Source organism: Triturus cristatus, chromosome 5_2, assembly GCF_964204655.1.
Source record: "Triturus cristatus chromosome 5_2, aTriCri1.1, whole genome shotgun sequence".
Lineage (NCBI taxonomy): Eukaryota > Metazoa > Chordata > Amphibia > Caudata > Salamandridae > Triturus > Triturus cristatus.
Window position 1 is genome coordinate 104,362,422 of NC_140588.1, and position 21,595 is coordinate 104,384,016.

Consider the following 21,595-nt stretch of genomic DNA (forward strand, 5'->3'; position numbering starts at 1 on the left):
ATCATAGGAATTAGCTGGGACTCAAACAAGATCCGACAAGGGAATTACAGAAGGAAATTTACAAACTAGTTACAGAGGCTAGGTTGAGAGACTGGATATAAAAACAGGAAGCAACATTTCTAACAACTGAGAACCCTAGGATACCATACTTTTATACCCTCCCCAAAATAAGCAAGGATAGGCTGCCTCCGCCGGACGTCCCATAGTGTCTGAGAAAGGCTCTGTACTTGTGCACTGTTATACATTTGTGGATTGTTGTCTACAACCATTAGTTGCAAATGTGCCTTCCTATATTAAAAAAACAAAAGACATGTTAAAGACCATATAAAACATGACTTATGAGCCTATAACTGAGATAATGATCTGTCTAAACTGAGAAGCACTATATACAGACATACCGCAAGAAGAAAGTTTGAGCACCTTTTCATAACTATTGCATGCAGGTGAATGGCCCTTTAAAACACCTTTTGCGCTTATCTGGAAACTAGGCAAGGGGGCTCCGACTACGAATTCTTTTGGATATGAAGGTACAATACAAAACATGGGACTTCCATGGGCAGTACTTTTGCCCCCAGTCTGGCTTGCCTGCATGTCCACTAATTTGAAAAAGAAAACATCTGGATGAATAACCCTTATCACATGCAAGTGCACTTTTGGCGCTGATAACATTTGATATTTTCCTCATTTGGCAGGGGTCTGAGGACTTGGCAAGCACTTTTGTGGGTTGGCTAACTGAACAGAACTAATTTTTACATTCACTAAGTCAATGAGCATATAAGAGATCTCTTTTCTGAATTATTAATGATGGCACTTGGCAGCACATAACACACAAACGTTTATAACAAACATCCAGACAAGAACAGCTTAGTCCATTTTAAGAATGCCCATCCCCTGAGTCATGAAAAAGAACCTACCATTTGGGCAGTTCCTGAGGATTTGACAGAACTGCTCCAATTAGGAGAACTTCAAATCAGAGGCAAAAGAACTATGCAAACAAATTGATTACCCAAAACAGATAAGAGAGAAACCTAAGAAGAGGGCTAGGTACAACCAGTACAACCAGAGAGACTCTGTATTAATGAGTAGAGAAACGACTGAACCAAAACAGATCATCTGTGTCAGTACCTGTTACAACAAATCAAATCTGGTCCAAAAAAAAAATGATGAACAAGCATTGTCATATATTGAACGCAAATTAACCAAATTTAGAGAAGCCAATGTTCTTATTTAAAAGAAATATAAGGATACGAGATATGCTTGTGTATACATGTCCAAAAGAGACTATCTCACAAGAAACTCACACATTATGGAATTCACCACAGGTAACTGGACGTCACCTGTGTGGTCAGTGCGCTGTTTATAACCTTATGTCAGCATCCAAAATCATAGATGTAGGCTTGCCATGACCATTGAAACAACGCCACCACACAAATTGTAACTCCACATATGTCATTTACATGATTGGGTGCCCATGTGGGCTTATGTACATTGGGATGACTTCCATAAAAATAAGGATCTGTAAACACTGGAGCAATATACGCTGCAAACGGTTTCCAACTAAGATGACATCCCATTTCTTAGCTTTGGGATATTCAGAGATAGGTCTACAATGTATTATTATTGAAAAAAGAACTCTAAATTCCAACATGACAAGGACGTTACTCACTCAAGATCAAAAGGTGGGATTCTAAATTGAAAACCCTTTCCTAGTTTAATGAATGAACTTCTTTCTGGTTGTATTAAACTCGTAATGTATTCAATCGGCACTGTGTTTTATATGTTATGTCTTTTAAATTAAGCTGCAGTTTTATGTGACAATCTTTTTATGGGGATTCGCCAAATAAAAGCTTTTGATGATGAGACTGAAAACCCACATAGCGGGGCTCAAAAAAGAAATTCCATGGAATCAGTTAAATTCGATGGGATAACTAAGTACGAACATTGGTTAACCAACAGTGTAAACACACATAATTATGACCACATTGTGAGGTAAGGTAATCATTAGGAAGAACTAAAGAAAATGCCATGAATAAGACACATAAAACAGAGTTAGAGGTCACATTCCTTTGGAAAACTGAAGGTATCTTATTCCCCAAAAAAATAAGACCCCCTGTTTGTGAGCACTAAGGCACTCACCATAACAATGGCACCAGGTAAGGTAGCTTAAAGAAAAAAACGGGACCGCAAGTACCATAACACGGTTGACTGCAACTGCATTTCCCAGCAGTCTTGGCTACGCCATGTGTGGTAATGCCCCGGTTACTTACTGGTAATCTTCAGTACTCAAAGTTATGTCTTCCTCGCCACATGAGTTCCCATCCCTCCCTCCCTAATGTGCTATCGGCTTCATTGTTCTTGGGGCTTGGTAGTTCTTCAGGCTGTAGGATGGGCCGACTTTCCTCTTATGGAGGTCAGGGGTAATATGGGTCACCCATGTTGGGAAGGGATGAGAGGCATGGGAGGCTGACTTTTGCTTTGGAAGGTTCTGGTGTGGAGCTGAAGCTCACTTGGTTTAGCATGTGGCGAGGAAGATTTATGAGGAGGTAATGTCATATCCACAGAGATGCAGATGCAGGAGCACACGCAACAGAGGTGCACCAGAACCACTAATATAATGTGTACTGCAAGTGGGGAAAACAGCGGGACATAAGCAGGATAAAAGGTGACATAAAACTCTTGACGGAGTAAGTACTGTATACATTTTCTAAGAGGACACGGATTGAAAACTTTGATTCTCATATATTATGGTGCATTTTTCCAATAGAGTGTGATTACAGGGGCATATTGGTAATACCTCCTTAACAAAAGAGGCAAACAGCCAAAAATACTCAGGTTGAGACCATACTTTCACTTGTGATGCCAGTATGCTCACCTTCACAATGAAACATATCACACAACATCACGCATGTCTTATCCATGTTCGATTTACAAAATGTGCCCACCTTCCTGCATGGGCCATCCAGCATACATTTAATTTGTTTGTCTGTCATGTTTAACGTCACAGGTATAATACTCTTCATATTAGTCGTCGTCTGCTTGTTCTGGTTTTAATACCCCACAGACATGAAGGGCAGTACTATACATTGAAACAGGATGTTTTTCAAATGTACTGATGAGAGCCTAGGACCCTAACAGGCCAATGTTAAAGGCAGAAACATGTCAATGAGATAGATGCAAGAATACTAATCCCCGTAGAAACAACTAATATTCATATTTCAACCTTGCCTGCGATACCCAATAATAAAACGATACAGGGGTATTTCAAGGGATGTTTATCCTTCTCACTCTCAATACAACAATATCTAAACGTGCTCCCTGGAATATGGTTGAGGCCATCCTGAGTTTTTAGGAACCTGGATGAGACCCGGTGATGAAGCATGACACTAGCAGAATGTGTGAGGGTCTAACAAACAATCAAGCCATTGAACCTGGAAGTTGACTGAACCCAGTCCTAATTATATTAATGACCATTTATATTGTGTTTTTACTACCCAAAGAAATCCTTTTTAGAAACCTTAGAAATTCAAAAGATTAAGAAACAAGCATTTACAATGCAATGGTCTCGGCATTGTTAAAGTTAGAGCTATTGGCATTGCTCATGACATTATTTTTGTTTATGTTTTTGTTTTTAAAACATTTAAAGAAACGGCATTGTTATTTACAATGTCAATAGCTTAATCTCTCTCAAAGGCAAGACCTATTGCATTTGCACTCACACACAGAGCCACACACAAAGCCACCCACACACACAGAGCCACCCACACAGAGCCACCTACGCTAGCCGAGACCTAAAAAGGGCCACAGTCAACTCTTCCGAAATGCAACTTCACATACACGTAATAAAATATTTCCACGCCGCTACTTACTACCCAATTGGTGTATGTGTAAACCATATAAAGAGCGCTGGGACCTCACGGCGCTATAGAACTTCATTGCTACCCAGAGCCCGGAAGGATGGGCGGCTGAGAGGCCCCGTCAGGATTTCAATTCCCGGTGGATGCATTCGCCCACGAAGACATAAGACTTCATTAGATAAGTGTGTAAAAAAAAGTACAAGCTCAGCAGAATGCGCAAGTGGGGGTGGGGTGAATGCCGCCGGAGCTGCACTTTAGTGTATTCCGTTAAAGGCCACGGTTCTGCTGAGCAGGGCGAAAATGCACAATTGCAAACAAATGGCTTCCCCCAATGCACCCGAGCCAAACATTCAGAGCACCGCTTCCTGCCTTTCGTATTCGCACATACACCCGCCCCTCCCATACTCCTATGCATGTACACGTCCGATCGATGAATCGAGTGATTACCCAAATCAATAGCACCCATTTTAGACATCAGAAGAACGAACTGCTGGGCTGCGTGCCGATGGGAGACTGAGAGGCCCAGTTTACGCATCCGGTACCAGCCCCCACAAGCAGCACTTCACCTCCGTGACACCACAGAGCCAGTCTTCCACCGCCCCTTCCCTGTGCCCTCGCCAGGAGACCCCGTTGTACTCCAACAGATCGTCAAGTCACGTTAGATCACGATTCCCCCAAAGCGCGCACACTCATTCTTGCTTCCCATCCAATCCACGGCCTCTGCACCGCTACATGTGACCTTTGAACAACATTTCCGTTCGGGGTGCCTAAAAACGCACACGTACTAAATCTATACATGAAATACAAAATATGTGCGTGCTGCCTAAATGTGAGGGGGAGAGGTCCAGTTTCTACGTATCTGGTATTATTTGGTTTCGTTACTTTGTGCAGAAGTCCTTCCAACAAAAACAGACAACAAAGAAAATAAAGGGAAAAAAACACAGAGAGAAGTCTGACAGGGAGGGAGGGGAAGTGGAGGGAAGGTCCAGGCTTGGCCCATCCCAGGCTACTCTCCTAAACCCTGTCAGCAGATCTCGTGTGCGAGTGAACTCGTGTCCCCCGGGGGAGGCTGGAAGAGAGCCATTACTCTGCTTCAATAAGGAAAGAAACCGTTTTTAGGATTAAATGACAATAACACATTGTCAGCAAATCCAAATCAGCAAGAAATTAGAAGATTTATGCATCTTTTATTTTTTAATGAGGATGGATAACTTGCGCCAAAGGCCGAGAGTGCTGGGCAAAACCTAAATTAAGCAGAATTAACAAAACTATATTATAACCCCCATCCATACAGAAGTGCGAGGGCTGCAATCTACATAAGGTGACCTAAAGTTGTCCCAAGTGAGAGGGGTCACGGCAGGACTGCGATGTCAAACTCAAATACACAAAAGCATCCAAGGAAAAACTCTGATTTGTTTAATTATCTTACCTGCGGGCTGAAGTTGGCGGTGTTGGTCTCGCTCAAAGACAGCGCCAAAAAGGCCATGCAGAGCAGAATACGCAACGCCGTCTGCATATTTGTAGCGCCTTGAAACCCGTCGGAGCGACTTTGGGCGTTTCAGTGTCAACTTCCCTTCCTCCGTCTAGTCCTTTTGTTTGGTATTATTTTATTATTTCCTCCGTCCGGCGGCAAAATCCTTTTTTTCCCTGAAAACCTTTCTTTGAAACAACGCCGAAAACCCCAAACTGCCCCATAAAATGCAATATGTTATAGAAGGAAAAAATGTGATAATAGAAATCCTTCGCGTCTCCGGGACGTGGGATGTAAGAACAGGGGGAAAAGGGCACGCGTTGATAGCAGTGTGCCAGCGATTCGGTTTTCGTGGGAGCGCAATATATTTTGTTTATTCTTCCAGGGTTTTCTTTCCTTCTTCTCTCCCCTGCTCCCCGAAGCCAAGTGGAGACGAGGTCGATGCTAAAAGTAATTAGAACCAAAAGGGGAAGTGAAACTTCCAGTGGCCTCAGTGTGGAGCCACTGAACCAGTGTCCGAGCTAGATCAAGTTGGTAATGCTCCTTGCCCAAGGTACACTCCAGGATCCGATCCCACCACAGGGCTGAAGGAAGTTTGTTTACAGTGTGTGAGGGCACCTCTTGTCAAGGCTTTCACCCCCCACATGCCGGCCTATCAGTCCAACACTCGGGCAATATTGCTCCCCAAGGTAACATATACTTCCCAACTCTTACCATTAAAGCTCCGGAAGAAGCTGTGTCCGAGAACAGAGGAGAAAACTCCTGTTTTCAGCCTAGGCAGAGCTGTAGACATGGAAGAGAGACAAGCAGTGGAACTTACGAGGCCATGTTACACGGGAGCTTGCTGACAGAGAAATGAGGTTAACCATTAATTTAATATACAAGTATTTACTAACACAGAGGATCTTTTAATCCTTATTCTAAATCTATTTAACTAATTTTGTACGGTTCACTTATTTTAATTTGTTATATATTTACAAACGTAGCCCTTTATACATTTTTATTTAAAAAAAAATGTTTTTAAACGTTTCATTTTGCATATTTGGTAGCTTCTGGAACTGGAAAAAATAAATTTGAGCATGGCCACCAAATCATTTTGTCTGCAGCAGCTGGTGAGCGGAGGTCGATTCCGTCTCTATGGTCTGCTCGAACTTCCTCGGCTCTGCTTGCTTGAGCTAATTGTTATTTTCGGAAGCCCGCTCTGTTTGCTGGGGATGGGTTGGGGCGATGACTTTAAAGCCTTTGCAGAGACCTTAAATGACATAAGTGTACGGAGCTATGGTTGACATGCCGAAAAAATGAAAGGTGTGTGGCTGCAATGCTGTGTTAGAGGCGGGCACTCCAATAAGTGTTATCAGAAAATATGCCGGCTTGCTGTTAAGGAGATCAGGTGAGGGAGCAACGCCGGGACACCACCGCCTTTCTCCGAGGCAGAGAAGAACTGCGTCGGAGAAACGCAGCCTCGGTTTCGGATTCGGGGGCGTGTTTCTTTTTCTCTCCTCTTGCCATTGGCTGGAGGAGAGAAAAACACGCCCTGCGAAAAGCAACGAAAAAACACGCCCCCCAATCCGAAAAGGACGGGGCCTGTTTTGCGCGACAAGCCTCTTCTCCAATGGGTGGCCAGCATTTAAGAGGCCAGCCAATGGAGAAGAGGAGAGAAGAGGGGCGGGTTCAAGCCCCTCTTCTCCAAAACACCCGAAGTCATTAATTCTGCCGAGCGAGACTGCGCAAGCGCAGCCTTCGCTAGCCGAGACCTAAAAAGGTATGGTATGAAACTCATGGTTTGCAGTTTGCATGCAGCTCCTTGATGCTGGTTTACAACTCATTAAGCTATTTTTCGAGGACTATAGCTTGTGACATGCAAGTAACACAAGGATGTCTGCAACAAAAGCAGCAGCCAACTGAATTATTTCCTGTAACCTGCATGTTACACTTTGTACTTTGCAGAAGGCATGTTAACCCTGTATGCAATTTTATGAGGAGTGAAACCCTTGACTAGACTGAACACAGATTTCTACAGTAAGTGCATTACCTCTACGTCCCTCGTCCTTGACCCAGTCATAACAAATGAGGTATTATCTAATCACAAACAGGAGACAAAACAGAAAACACTTGCTAACCCCAACCACACTCCTGTCAAGGGCAAAAATACAACAGCCGACCCTTAGCACTTCCTGTCTCTGACGGGATATAGAGGACGCAGAGGTAACTGGCGGGCTTTTGCCTCCAATGTGAATTGTCACAGGCTTCCTTCCTCTGCTGGGCTTTGGGAGAGCCTGTGGCCTTCGTGGAAGCTTCGGGAGTCAGGACACATTTTTGTGGTCCCCTGTGAACCCACGGTGAGCGACGTGTGTATTACATGCTGCCGTGACAGGTGCTTGCTTGGCTTGCGTTGTTCTCCCGGGTCCGCATTGTGTTGTCCCTGCCTGATTTGTGCCCTGTCTTGGCGGACGTGAAAATCAGTGCATGCTCACGGGAGTTTGGAGCCATGCATTTGTGGTTCGTTCCCAGCATTCGGAGTCTGCTCTGTTTTGTGGGCACTGCGAGCGGCTTTATGTGTGGGTGCATCCTAGAGGCCAGCTCGTCTGCAGCTGCGCTATGAGGTGTGTGTGTGTGTGTGCTGTGGGGAGGTGGGACTATTGCTTCTGTCAGGGGCAGCGTTGTTCCTGTGGCTCGAGGGCCTTACCTGTTGCTTGCGGTAGCGGCTGCCTCTTGTCGACCCTGCTGCATTCTGGGCGAGAGGCACGTTGGTTGAACAATGCTGATGGTCGCCCTGTGTGCGAGCTGACAATCAGTTGACAGCATTCTTCTGAGGGAGAGGATGTGGCTTAGCAACTTGAGCTGCAGACTTCAGAGCGGATGGGAGCCAGGTTTGAGTCTCCGCGCCAACTTCAACTTCCTCTGATTCTGGACGATTCCCTTAATCTCCCTGTGCCTACATTCAGTGTCTTATGCGTTTTGCATAGCCTGGATTTATTATTTATATACACTGCTGTCAATCACATGCTCGTTCTGCTCTAATGCAGTTTGCTGCATTTGCCATGTGGGTATGTAAGAGAAGCCTGGATGTTGGTTGCTTGCAATCTGATAACCTGGTTGCTATGTGTGGCAGTGGCAGTAGGCTGCAAACATGGGCAACATATGGGGACATGGAAGCTTTGTTACCCAACGTCATCACCCCCCGCCCCCTGCTGGGAGTCCTGGGTCTTCCCCTCTACCTAAGTAGAAGAGGTTGGGCGAGAAGGAGAGGCTGCATTAGCTGACTTTTGTCACTTTTTGTCCCTGATGAAGATGACATCTTGTTTGCTTTCTAGCAGTGGGCAGAAGCTGTATTTTGTCATTTCCATCTCTGACTCTTATGCTGTGCTGTCTCTGGACTCTTTGGGACATGTGGGGAAGTATGTTTCGGCAGCAATGTTGCCTGAGATTCTTACCGATGTTGGTGATGCCATGGGATTTCTTGTTATGGAGGGGCTGGGTCCTTCAAATGGCATTGCGCTGGCTCTGTTTCATCTTGAATGAGTGGAAGGTTCCAGTGCATAATATTCTGCATCACTTAATTTCCTATTTTGATCCATTGTGGGGTATTGATGTGAAGATTCCTGGACCTGTGCATGTGGACTCTATTGTAGCCAGTCCGGTGGGGTGCCCTTTGCTGGGGCTTCCATTTTGGCTAGATTTGACCTGTTGCTGTAAGGATGAAACATGGATTCTGCTCCTTGGGTGATGGCTGGAATTTGCTGTTTACTGGTCCAAGTCCTTTTGGTGAGGAACTAAGGGTACAGTTGCACTTATGCCTTTAAAGAGCGGAAGCGTTCTTTTCCTTTAGTGGTCACCATTGACTCCTGTAGTCTTTCTTCTCCTCTGGGAAGTACTTTTGTCTGCCTTCTTGTAGGCAGAGAGGTGCCTTCCAGGGTCAGTGTTTCCAGGGCTAACTTCTGATGTAACCCCGTCCGGAGCACAGGAATCAAGTTTAGCGTTCCTGATTATGCCGCTGTGGAGGTGCCGGTTGACATGGCCCTGCTTCATCTTCTAAGGTCCTCGGTATGTCCTTCCCTGGATGACGAGCAGCTCAGGCCCCATCTTTTCGGGTGATGCAGCAGCATTGGGCTTGACCGTACGTCCTCTTGGGAGCCTCGGGTTCCTCCTGAATTTCCAAGATGCATTCTTCAGCCGTCGCCCAAGATGACTTTCAAAGTAACCGATTCCGGTTCCTGCGCCTACAGGGATTGGTGGTCTCTGTCCTCTCAGAAGTCAACTACTCTGGCTCCTTGGTCAAGGGTGAGGGAGGGCACATGGTGGCTTCTGTTTTCATAGTGCCGTGGGCCAGGTTATGCCTTTAGCTGTTGCTGTGGTACCATCACTGTTTGTGCAGTTCCTGCTTCTTGATCTGTCCTTGGAGATCCCGATGTTTCCGGAGGTTGTCTGGGGGCCCAGTGTGGTGGCTGGTCTCGTCGAATTTCACCTGGGCTTATGGTTACTTCCATCTCCTTTGCCTGTGCTGCTGACGGATGCCAGTGCTCTGGGTTGGGGTGCTAGGGGTGCTACTGGGGGTCTATGGTCTGTTCAGGCCGGTTGGTGCAGATCATTGGCCTTTCACCATCCACCTGGTAGGAGCTGCCGGCTGTGGGTAGGGCCCTTCTATGCCTTGTGCCGCCCCCGTCCTGGTGCGACGTTCTGGTGCAGTCTGACTATATGGCTGGGCAGCACTCGCAGTATTTGTTGATTCCGGTGGCTTGTGCTGTGAGAAGTTGTGCAGTGCTCCGTCTCTGACCATTTCTGCTCATCAAATCAGGGGCACGGCCAATATGGTGGTGGATACTCTGTGCCACATCTTTCCTTCCTCCCTGGGTCTTTGTCTTTTGCCCAGGGTGTTTCATGTGGTCTGCTGGAGGTTCAGTGGTTCAGGTGGTTTTGTTGGCGTCCAGGACCAATGCTTTTCTGCATGCCTTTTTGCTACTAAATTCCAGTGGTGGGGGCCTGGGGTGTGGATGCCTTCTTGATCCCCTGGCCTCTTCAGTAGCTGTGTGTGTTCCCTCCCTTTCCCCTCTTTCAGGCTTTTCTGTCGAGGATCCGCCAGGAGTGGGCGCTTGTGGTGGCTGTTCCTCCGTTTTGGCCTCTGAGGTCGTGGTTCCTGTTGTTGATGGATCTGGCTGTGGATCCCCAATGGTTCTTGCCTCAGAGCCTCTCCTCTATGGTCTTCCATCTACTCGCTGGTCCCTTTGCCCTTAGGGGTTTGAGGTTGAGCTGCAGCCTCTGGGGAGGCTAGGTTAGCCTCCCTCATTATTTCGGTGGCTCCTGGTTCTCGGAGAGGATCTATTCTGTTGTCTTATTCTATCTCTAAATCGTGTCATGTTGCCTCTATTCTTCAGCTCTTTTTGGATAGCTTTCATGATGACTACGCTCTGTCTTCTTTGTGAGGTCAGTGGTCAGATATTTGATCTCTCAGGGGTTCTGTTTCCTATTCCTCGGCTGTCGGGCCTTTGGTTATCCAGTTTTCTGAGTTTTCTCTCTCCCTCTGATGTCCGTTCTTCTAGCTCGGGATGGGGTCTCTCTCTGGTCCTTCACGCCCTTCAGTCCTCTCCTTTGTTTACGGTGGATTTGACGTTTCTGTCCTTTCTGGTGGCTTTCCGGGTTGTTGTTACCTGGGTCAGGAAATTGGGGGAACTTTCTGCTATGCAGTATTCTCCTCCTTATCCGCGCTTCCTGAAGGATGCTGTTGTTTTTCATTGAATGCTGGCTTTCTCCCAAAGGTTTGATCTCGGTTTCATGCCTTTTAGGCCTTATTGCCTTCTTTCTGTCCTTTTCCTTGGGAGCTGTTGTTGCACTCCCTTGCTGTTGGGCAAGCTTTGTCCACTTACACGAACAAGTCTACTGCTTTTCATTCTTCTGCAGACTTTTGGTCATGCAGGGCGCAGGAAGCTGCTTCTAGAATGACCCTGGGGTGTGGGGTTGCAGGTCAACTTCTGTTTGGCACCTGATGGATCTGCCTTCCCGTTTCCTGCCTTTGTCCATACAGAGTCCACTAGGGTAGTGTCGGCTTCATGGGCCGCATTCTATGGCATCCCCTATGATGAGATCTGCCGAGCTGAACCGTGGCATCTGATATTCAGTTTCTCTGAGTTGCCATTTGACTTGTGCTCACACTGCTAGTTTGGATTGTATGGTGCCTCCTGCTCCTGTTTGTTTGTTCCTTGGATATGGCATTTTTCACTGCGGTGAGCTTTAATCCTGGGTGTTTTTTGTTTTCTGAAGTTATTTCATAGGCCTTCTATTTGGGTGTCTGGTGTGGTATATGTAGTAACCTGTATTGTAATTATCTTGTTACTTTCTCCTTAGCTGCTCAGCCAGAGTGAATGTACTGCATGGATTGTTGAAGTGGTGATGATGGATGGAATGTTTGGGTGCCTGGGAACTGAAGTGTGACAGTTGGAGTATGGGCTGAGCAGCAGGCAGACTGCTCCTGGTGGGGCTGCTTCACAAGAACTTAACAACTTGTAACCAAGACTTAAGAAATCAACTTAAACTACATCTTGTCTACTGGACTTCATTACTACACATTTTTGGCGACAGCTTACTGTACGTGTTTTATAATGCTACTCATGGTAATTTCTCTTCTTGTGTACATTTCACAAGGGATGTCATAGTGGGTATTATTCACCCATGTATTTGAAGTCGTTACACGCCCTTGCTTTTGGGGTGAAAATGGGTTATAGTTCTGTTTCTACAATTTTTCTTTACTAATCCCTACATAGGGGTATCCAATGGGTACAAGTCCCATTCCCGCTTCACTTGGGCAATGGTTGTATGGTGTGTAAGTCACCCTGTGCTGTACATTTTGTATGAAAGTGTGTCACCCTGTGCTACATGTATACGTTTATTTGTTAAACGGTGTGTAAGTCACCTTGTGCTGCATGTTTGTTTCACGGTGTGTAGTCACCATGTGCAAAACGTGTTCTTTTACGCCCCTCGCTCATGAGCGACTCTATCGGTAGGAGTCAACCATTTTTCATTTTTCCCTCATCGTGTATACATATATGTTAGTTGGGTGTGGGTGTCCCCTGTTGTTTCAGGTTTCTCCACTCACCCGTGTTTTGGGGATGTTCTTTCGGGTGCCCTTCACCCATTTCTACTATGCTTGATTAACTTTATAGAGGAGGAGAATGTGTGAAAAACTATATTATCTTGTATATTTTTCTGTGCGTCTCCTCTATGCTTCTTTATTCCTTATGCATATTTGTCTATGCATTTCTTTGTCTTCGTCTTGTACTTTCTTCTATTCCATTTACTTCATCTCCTCTTGTATATTTTCTTGTGCATCTTCTTTATCTTTTCCTTTCTTGCTCACAGTGGTTTTTAATTGTATCTATACTGTTTCTTTCAGTTTCTGGGTTGCATTCCTTCTTGCATTTTCTTTAATGTTGCATATTTCTCTTTATTGGGTTTTTCTTGTTAGAACCGTATTCTAATTTGCGGTTTCATTTTTGTGTTTTGGAAGGAGGGAGGATATGCAGTAACCTGTATTGTAATTATCTTGTTACTTTCTCCTTAGCTGCTCACCCAGTGTGAATGTGCTGCATGGAATGTTGATGTGGTGATGATAGATGGAATGTTTGGGTGCCTGGGAACTGCAGTGTGACGGTGGGAGTATGGGCTGATTACTCTTAGTCCTACTCGTCCTCGACCCAGTCATACTTCCCACCCACCCTCCCTACAGTCAAGCCTTTATTTGCTTGGTATTTCAGGAAGAGCTAAGAGTTGGCTGTTGTATTATAGCCCTTGGCAGGAGAGTGGGTGGGGTTAGCAAGTGTTTCTTGTTTTGTTTCCTGTCTGCGATTGGATACTACCTCATTTGTTATGACTGGGTCAAGAACGAGATGGACTAAGAGTAATGAGGATTACTGGTAAGTAATCTGGGCTTTAGCTACCAGTTATATAGCCAATATTCTACCCTGAAACTTTCTGTGTACACAAAGATGTCTGCAGCAGTAGCCTTGACCCCGTAAGATATTGTAATATGCACCCTGGTTAAGACCATTTAAAACTGCCAGACAGATTTATTGTTTTATTTGCCCTGTTGTAGATTTCTTTTGCGGAGATTAAAAAAATAAATGTAAAATTCACTGTTAGACTATCCCCTCGTGACTCCGTCTCCGTTCAATCAATCTTATGTATAGGGACCTGGAGTATTTTTCTATTTGCAACACTGTCCTTTGCAGATACCAATGCCCTGTGTGATTACTGTTTCACTGCGCCAACATAGCTTCCATTTCACTGATCAATTAATCCCCTCTAGACTCCATTGGCACAGATCGTTTCCGCTAACACGCTCATCCCGAACCCTTACGAGATTTCCACACTCCTGTGGATAGTCAATTTTATTTTCATCTTTTATATAGCGCGAACTCGACCCCAAGGTATTGAAGCGCTGTACATGAGCACCGTATTTACATTACATATTCAAGAACGGGGAGATTAAGTGATATGCCCAGAATCATAGAATGTGGACGCGACCCCGAGGCTCGAACCCTGGTTTCCAGCACCAAAGTTGGCAGTCTAGCCGACGGAACACATCCTCTGGCAGCATGGGTCTTAGATACATTCAACATTACATAACGTCCACGTACATGAATCCCCACTCCCACGGCATCGACTGGGTGAAAGGCTTATCAGGTGAAGGGACGCTACAAAGAGACGCCAGCTTCAGGCACCACATCCCACCCACTACAATCTACAAAGAAAACTCACGTTTTTGTAATTTATTGTTCAGTCGCACCTTCACTTAAGCAGTTAACTCTTCAATTCATAGGATTATTAATCCAAGCCTTCCCATTCGTTCCCTCAAGAGCATTTCCTATCTCCCAAGCATGCTCGCAACGACACTGAAGCTGTCATTCCATACACTTCCTGGTAACCTCTTCTCTCCGTCCCATGGAGGGACGCTGGGTAATGTCGTTTATTATTTCAGTTATTTGCTCAACAAAGAATATTTTGCACCTCTGTAATCTAATAACAACTGCTAAAATCGGTAAAATTAGTGCATACATTATTACAGCTTCGTCCGCCAGGAGAAATCGTTTCAGATTCCAAACTATTGATACGTTTATTTTGCTGTGCATTCACTTCCACTAAGCAAGCACGTGGGAGGTTCACAAAATCAAACACTAGGCCGCGTTAGCACACACGTGGGCCTAATGTCCCGCCATGTTAGGTGTAGCTGGCCGATCCAACACTGTTTGAGCGTGATTGGGTGCTTTGGATCCAATCCCCGTTTCAGTATTTATATTCCTGGATAAATTGCACCCATACTAGATTTTCGCTTGCATGAGGGAAACCTTATATTGAGCGTGCGCAGCAGCAAATATAAGACAGTGGCAATGTCTGTTTTTCTCATGAATAACACCCAATGCAGTCGCTCCCATCTGGATTTTATGTCCGACCCACAGAACATATGGCAGGTCACATGAGAAGAAATGTAATAAACACAGAAAAGGGATAATGGGTAGCCTTATTCTGTCCTGTCGTGAGACAGCTCGTGCGCAGGCTCTCCTTGCAGATGTCACTTTTAGTCCTTTTTTTCTGTCTCTGCCTGTGTTGACAGGTACCGTGGGTTGGTCTGACTGTCTAAGGGCTGCGCATGCGCTGTTGCTCAGCTGTCACCGCTCCCGGTCTGTGCTGGTGTCGGGCGAGGTCGTCAAGTAGAGCCCGGTGCCTCGCCATGGCTGGCGTCCCGGGGGCCTCAGTTAACCCCTTCCTGAGTGACTCTGAAGAGGAAGATGAGACGGCGGCAGACCTCTTGTCCCCGTCAGGCGGGTCGGAGCCTGCTGTGTCACCAGCTGGACCCCCGGTACCAGCCCCACCCACGGGCCCTGCAGCGGAGCCGCGCTCGGTGCCGCTGGATGTACTGGCCGCTCAACTCCTACGGGAACAGCTGGTACTGACGGCGCTGGAGATGCACACTGAGCTGCTGGAGAGCGGCCGCGAGCTGCCGCGTCTGCGGGACTATTTTTCAAACCCGGGGCATTTTGAGAGGCAAAGCGGGTGCACTCCGCCCGGAGCTGGCCCCGGGAGCGCTGCAGTGCCGACCGGGGTGCCCCGCGAGTCCTCGCTCAGCGCAGGAGCAGCCGGCGGAGGCAGCCTGAGTAAGTGTTCCTAGTGCATGTGACCTGCTGGGGGAGGCTCAGTGATTATGAGTGTCAGTGAGGAAGGGGATGGAACCTGATCGTGAAATGCACAGAGCACCAGTGTGCACCCTTAGTAGGATGCTGTGTGAGGCATGGTACTGATGGTGAACAGAATGGATGAGTGGATTGGCCCGTCCTTTTGGCATCATTATTTGTTACCTATCCAAAGACTGATTTTCTGCATCCCATGTGAGGGCGTGTTGTGCAATGCCACATTTTCCTTCTTCGGACTTTATTGAGGTGTTGCAAAAACAACAGTCGATGGACAGAATGCAGAACAATGTCATGCATTCACCCCAGTACAGAGATCTGGGCCTAATTCCATTGCGTTTTTTTTGCTCACCATGCCATTCCAGTTTGAACCCAGCCATATGCAAATCAGTCTTGACCCTGTGCCTCATGGGAACAGTCCAGCCCGAACTGCCAAGCCAGGTCCTCCCTGGACTGGAAACAAGCATCCTAGGACCGGTTTCGGGGTTTCACCCCTCTTCAGCCAAGATAGCTTGATTCCAGTGTTATGGAGAGCATGGGACCCACGTCTGGGCATACCCGTCCCACTCGAGGTGACAAATGCAAAAACAACAGTTGATGGACAGAATGCAGAACAATGTCATACATTCACCCCAGAACAGAGATCTGGGCCTAAATACCTAATTTTTTTGCTCACCATGGCATTCCAGTTTGAACCCAGCCATATACAAATCAGTCTTGACCCTGTGCCTCATGGGAACAGTCCAGCCCGAACTGCCAAGCCAGTTCCTCCCTGGACTGGAAACAAGCATCCTAGGACCAGTTTCGGGGTTTCACCCCTCTCCAGCCAGGAGAGTTTGATTCCAGTGGCATGGAGAACACGGGACCCACGTCTGGTCATACCCTGACTGGAGGTGAATGTTTTGATTTGTTCTGCTCTCCGTCCATCAATTGTGTGTCTTTTTTGCTTTCTCACCCCAAGTGCGCCAGGTATGCCCAGACGTGGGTCCTGGGCTCACTGTGCCACTGGAATCAAGCTATCCTGGCTGAAGAGGGGTGAAACCAGGAAATCGGTCCTAGGATGCTTGTTTCCGGTCAAGGGAGGACCTGGCTTGACAGTTCGGGCTGGACTGTTCCCATGAGGCACAGGGTCAAGACTCATTTACATGTAGCCAGGTCTAGACTGGGGTGGCATGATGAGCAAAACAATTATGGATTTAACCCAGATCTCTTGACTGGGGGTGAATGTTTTGATTTGTTCTGCATTCCATCCATCAATTGTGTGTCTTTATTGAGGTGTTGGTTTGCTATCTAGCATGATATTCTAAACTATTGACAAAAGCATCTCTGCAATGCGACCCATGAGTGCAATCACTTATAGGAGCTTATCAATAACACATAGCTACACTACAGATGGCTGCGTATCACGTGTGTTACACCCAGTGCTTGAATTAAAAATTGATGTATCCGAATTAGCAGGAGGCTTTCTTACTGAAATTTGATGTGCATACAACGATCACTGCAGCAGTAGCTTTGACCCCATAAGATATTGGACGATGCACCTTTTTTTGTTTTTAAAGACCTTGCAAGAGAGCCATGTCTTACATGATCCTGCAGGTGCAGACTGTTTTTTAAAATTCTATTTCATCTGTTCTTTTCTTTCTGTGTGGGGACTACAATTTCTAAAGGAATTTTCAATTATAAACTACAGGGAGAGGCTAAGCTTTTACTTAGGTTACAGGAGGGTAGATAGGTCTAACATTAGAAAATGGAGATCGTTATTGACAAGTGAGAAGGTAAGCACTATAATGACATGCATGCATCGTGTTTTACAGTGTAGATCCACCGTAATGTCATGCTTATGGGAGGGAGGTAATGGACTAACGCTTTAGGGTGTGCGTATCTGGGCTAGCACCAGTTGATTTTTCTGCGCGGCTTTGACAAAGATTTAAGGAGGGAGATCCTGCTTTTATAATGGGTATATTGTTCCGCATATTGTGAACAAAACCTGAGAAAAAGCGAGGCAAGCAAACTTTTCATTGTATTAGGCAAATTAAAGCAACCAGACACTGTTCTCATGCCTGTGTGTTTTTTTTTTTTTACTTAATGACCCATGTTGTGTGAGACTTACAGTTTCAGTTTTTGTTGGATTAGCATGGGCTCAAATATTGCCGCATGTAGAGTGCTCGTGTGTAAAAATCATAAAGTACTGAAGGTGCCATGAACGGCTTGGTCATTTGGTATCGGTGGTTGATAGACTTCTCCTTTTACATATTGCTGAGTAGTATTGCTGACTTTAGTCTGTACGTGTTTCATATTCTGCCAGCTAAGGGTATTTAGGAACTAGAAGCTAACGTAATTGTCCATGGTCATCGTGTTCTGATAAATGAAGGGCATAGCTGTCCAGAATTCCAAAGTGAAGCTCTTGAGAATATATCACAATAAAAGAGTTTCTCAGTTGAAGGAGGACATATATCCTAAAATAGGCCTAGAGATTCCCAGACCTGGCTCTACCAACAATGGTAAGGACTAAAGACCTTCAACTAAAGTGAGTGTTATCATGCATTGCATTTACTACAGTGCATAACCACAAATAGCCTTGGACACTTGTCTAGAGATGAGCAACACTGACTTTACCAAAAATGGTGATTACTGAAGACTTTGAACTAAAACGAGTGTTATCCTGCACTGAAGTACCCACAATGCATCTGGGTGAATTGTTTGATAGTGTACCAGGCAATGTGCTCCCTCTCGCCTTTCACACTAAGGCTCTTTTAGTAGCCAACATAGCAGTTTCCAGGCACTTAGCGCACAAAACATTTGCCTGCTAACCTCATCACAGTGAAATGTATGTTTCAACTGAAACAAGTAGCCTATACTTTTGAGCCATTACTTCTATTTTATTCCCTACCATTACCTGCCCCATCTTTGCTCTCTGTAGGTGCACTTTGTACATGTGCCTCGTCACTTTAAGTCCCATCGCTATACTCATTTAGACACCGTCATAAAGAAGTAAGTCCCTTGTGTTAAAATAGCTGTGTATCTGTTGATTGTGTATCCAAGAACATGGCGCTGAGGCGCTTGCTGTGACTAGGTCATACAAAGCAAACACAGAAACAATGGACGAAGCACTGAAACTTTTCAGACACTCATTCCCAGTCACAGATCTGGGTTGAATCCATCATCATTCTTTAGTTCACTTCGCCACCCCAGTTTAGACACAGCTATATGCAAATCAGTTTTGACCCTGTGCCTCATGGGAACAGTCAAGCTGGAAATGCCAAGCCAATTCTTCCCTGGACCGGAAACAAGCATCCTGGGACCGGTTTCAGGGTTATGTTCTTTTGGCATTTGTCACCATGAGTGGGACGGGTATGCCCAGACGTGGGTCCCGTGCTCTCCATGCCACTAGAGTTAAGCTGTCCTGGCTGATGAGGGGTAAAACCCCGAAACCGGTCCTAGGATGCTTGTTTCCAGTCCAGGGAGGACCTGGCTTGGCAGTTCGGGCTGGAGTGTTCCCATTGGGCGCAGGCGCAAGACTGATTTGTATATGGCTGGGTTCAAACTGGAATGGCATGAGGAGCAAAACACGATGGCTTTAGACCCAGATCTCTGTACTGGGGTGAATGTATGACATTGTTCTGCATTCAGTCAATCAATTGTTCTTTTTGCATTTGTCACCCTGAGTGCGACCAGTATGCCAAGACGTGGGTCCTGTGCTGTCCATGCCACTGGAGTGAAGCTATTGTGGCTAATGAGGGGGGAAACCGCCAGTCCAGGGATGACCTGGCTTGGCAGTTAGGGCTGGACTGTTCCTATTGGGCGCAGGATCAAAACTGATTTGCATATGGCTGGTTTCAAACTGGTATGACATGAGGAGAAAAAACAATGGCTTTAGGCCCAGATCTCTGTATTGGGGTGAATGTATGATATTGTTTTGCATTCTGTCCGTCAATTGTTCTTTTTTGCATGCAACTAGGTCATGTGCATCATCCTCAAGTTAACCCACTTTAGAGAGGGAAAAGGCTAATTTATTTAAAAATAAAAAAGATATGTACCACAGTGACTATTCAGAACTAGGTAACGTTGCATAGACAGCTTGTGATATGTGTTTATTTATAAAGCCTCTTGCCAATAGTATTCTCAAGTAAAGTACTTTCATATTTTTGAGGCTTGTAGATGTATATATGCTTAAGACCACATCATTATCCTGCACTTGGTTTCCAATTTTGCTTTCAAGGTTGCCGTTCTATGGAAGCCCCTTTAATTTTGAGTGTGTTGATGAAATGCATGCTCGATTGTTACATGATGGAGGCCCTTGGCTTTCAAATGCTTTTATGCATATTGAGCCAATGCACTTGTTTTTCAAATGCCCTGCGCATAGTATACATTTGAATAAAAGTTCTTCAACCAGTCTGGGATCCCATAAGCCCTCTTTTAGAATGCTGTGAATTTACAAAAGGGCTATGAAGCTCGTGAGCTAAAAAACGTTTATTATTACAGTAAAAAACTTTTTAAAATCATATCACCTGATATTGAAACATCTCGATTGGCTACTGTTAGAGGCATGTATAATTTCAGATTAGTCTGCATAACACATAAGGCGCTGCACTACTGACTTCCACCCTACCATAAGTACAAATTACGTATCTCAGGAGGATAGGGAAAGAGGCAACTTCTATTTAGAGATTCCTCAAATACAGATTAATGAGACTGCTAGCCAGGCCTTCTCTTGCTTAGACCCCCCCCCACACACAAACTATGGAAGCACGTTCATAATCTACTTTCCTTCAGGAAAGACCTTAAGATCTCTTCTTCAAGTTAAATCTTTCTGAATTCTTCAACTCCCAATCCCCGTTTTTTCGAGAGACAATCATAGATGCACATGCTGAGGATCAGTGGAAAAAAGCAGGACAGCAGGTCTGCATAAGTAACGTTGTCATACTCTGTGATAATATGACTATTGCTAGCAATGAATAGCCCTGAAATTTGATTGATAAGATAGCAATAGAACGAACAAAATATCAATAGTGTACAGAGAATTTAAAGTTTTTACTGAGGGGGAAAAGCTGCGGAAGCAGAGGGGGAACCATTTTTGTGATATTGAGGTAGCCTGTAGCGAGAAGTGCCATCTTAGGGTGAGGATATTGTGGCATACTTTAAAACTGAGTGCAATGATGTGGGATACTTTACAACTGAGTATATATACACTCTTGTTCTGCTTTCTCTTCCCCTTTCCATTTCAAGCTGTGCACCTGAGATATATATATATATATATATATATATATATATATATTTTTTTTTTTTTTTGTTTTTTTGTTGAGACTTTTGAGTTCCATAAGTGATTATATGAGGTGACAGGTTTTCAACGTTGTAGAAGAAATACTAACCGGGGTTCTGCTTGCTTTAGGAGGGACGTGTGTGCTGTGTTGAGAAGCATGATCTCTATTGTTTTTAATGTAATACGTTTTAAAACTAACGTCTGAATTGGATTCAGTATATGACCTATTATTTGGCCCCATGCCTCTGTAGTAGAATCACTCAAAAGATTTTTCAATTTGTTAGGACACACTTTATCTTGTACACCCCTCCAATTTGAAGGATAAGCCAGTGCAAGTGAAGTAAAGGATTATTCCTAGCGTGTCATTCAAGTGTGTACTGCACATATATGGAATGATCCACCAGTTCTTGATTCTGTGAGAGGAATGCTGCACATGTAAATGGCCATTTTAAAATCGGCTACACTGAGCAAAGAAACACAATGCAAATCAACCTATTTTGCTAAATTCTGAGTTTCAAAGGCTCTAGCTAATTTCAATAAGCAACCACTTATAACAATGCTTTTTTTTTTTACTGAAAAGAAACATTCTCCATAATATATTAATTAATAGCCTTGGTTGAATTGCCACAAAAAGTCTCGGATGAAGCTGCAAATACAGCCCACTTGTTTAGCCCTCATATTTTCATACTTTACTATTGGTCACATGATGACCACTGTGCCCTGTAAGGTGCGCACACATGTATGCTACCCCAAGCGTGCAGTGTCTTGTGTGAAGTGCGCACACACTTAACTGCACAGCACATCCTGTGAGAGACCATTCGCTACTCTGCTTTTA

General features: G+C 45.1%; 2 protein-coding genes across 10 annotated transcripts in view; one reads left to right on the plus strand and one right to left on the minus strand.

Moving 5' to 3' along the window:
• Positions 1 to 14,496, minus strand: part of PIGN (phosphatidylinositol glycan anchor biosynthesis class N) — an 862,819-nt gene extending 848,323 nt beyond the window's left edge. The window contains exon 1 of one of the 3 annotated variants that reach the window (XM_085606885.1): positions 14,074 to 14,496. The gene's annotated coding sequence lies outside the window, so the exon portion shown is untranslated. The remainder of the gene's footprint in view (positions 1 to 14,073) is intronic. The other 2 variants (XM_085606886.1, XM_085606884.1) reach the window with 2 other exon arrangements.
• A 451-nt stretch (positions 14,497 to 14,947) lies between these two features.
• The window catches only part of RELCH (RAB11 binding and LisH domain, coiled-coil and HEAT repeat containing), a 760,620-nt gene continuing 753,972 nt past the window's right edge, over positions 14,948 to 21,595 (plus strand). For all 7 annotated transcript variants that reach the window (XM_085606887.1, XM_085606888.1, XM_085606890.1 and 4 more), the window contains exon 1: positions 14,948 to 15,467. In XM_085606887.1, coding sequence (XP_085463013.1) covers positions 14,963 to 15,467 — 505 coding nt within the window. In that variant the 5' untranslated portion in view covers positions 14,948 to 14,962. The remainder of the gene's footprint in view (positions 15,468 to 21,595) is intronic.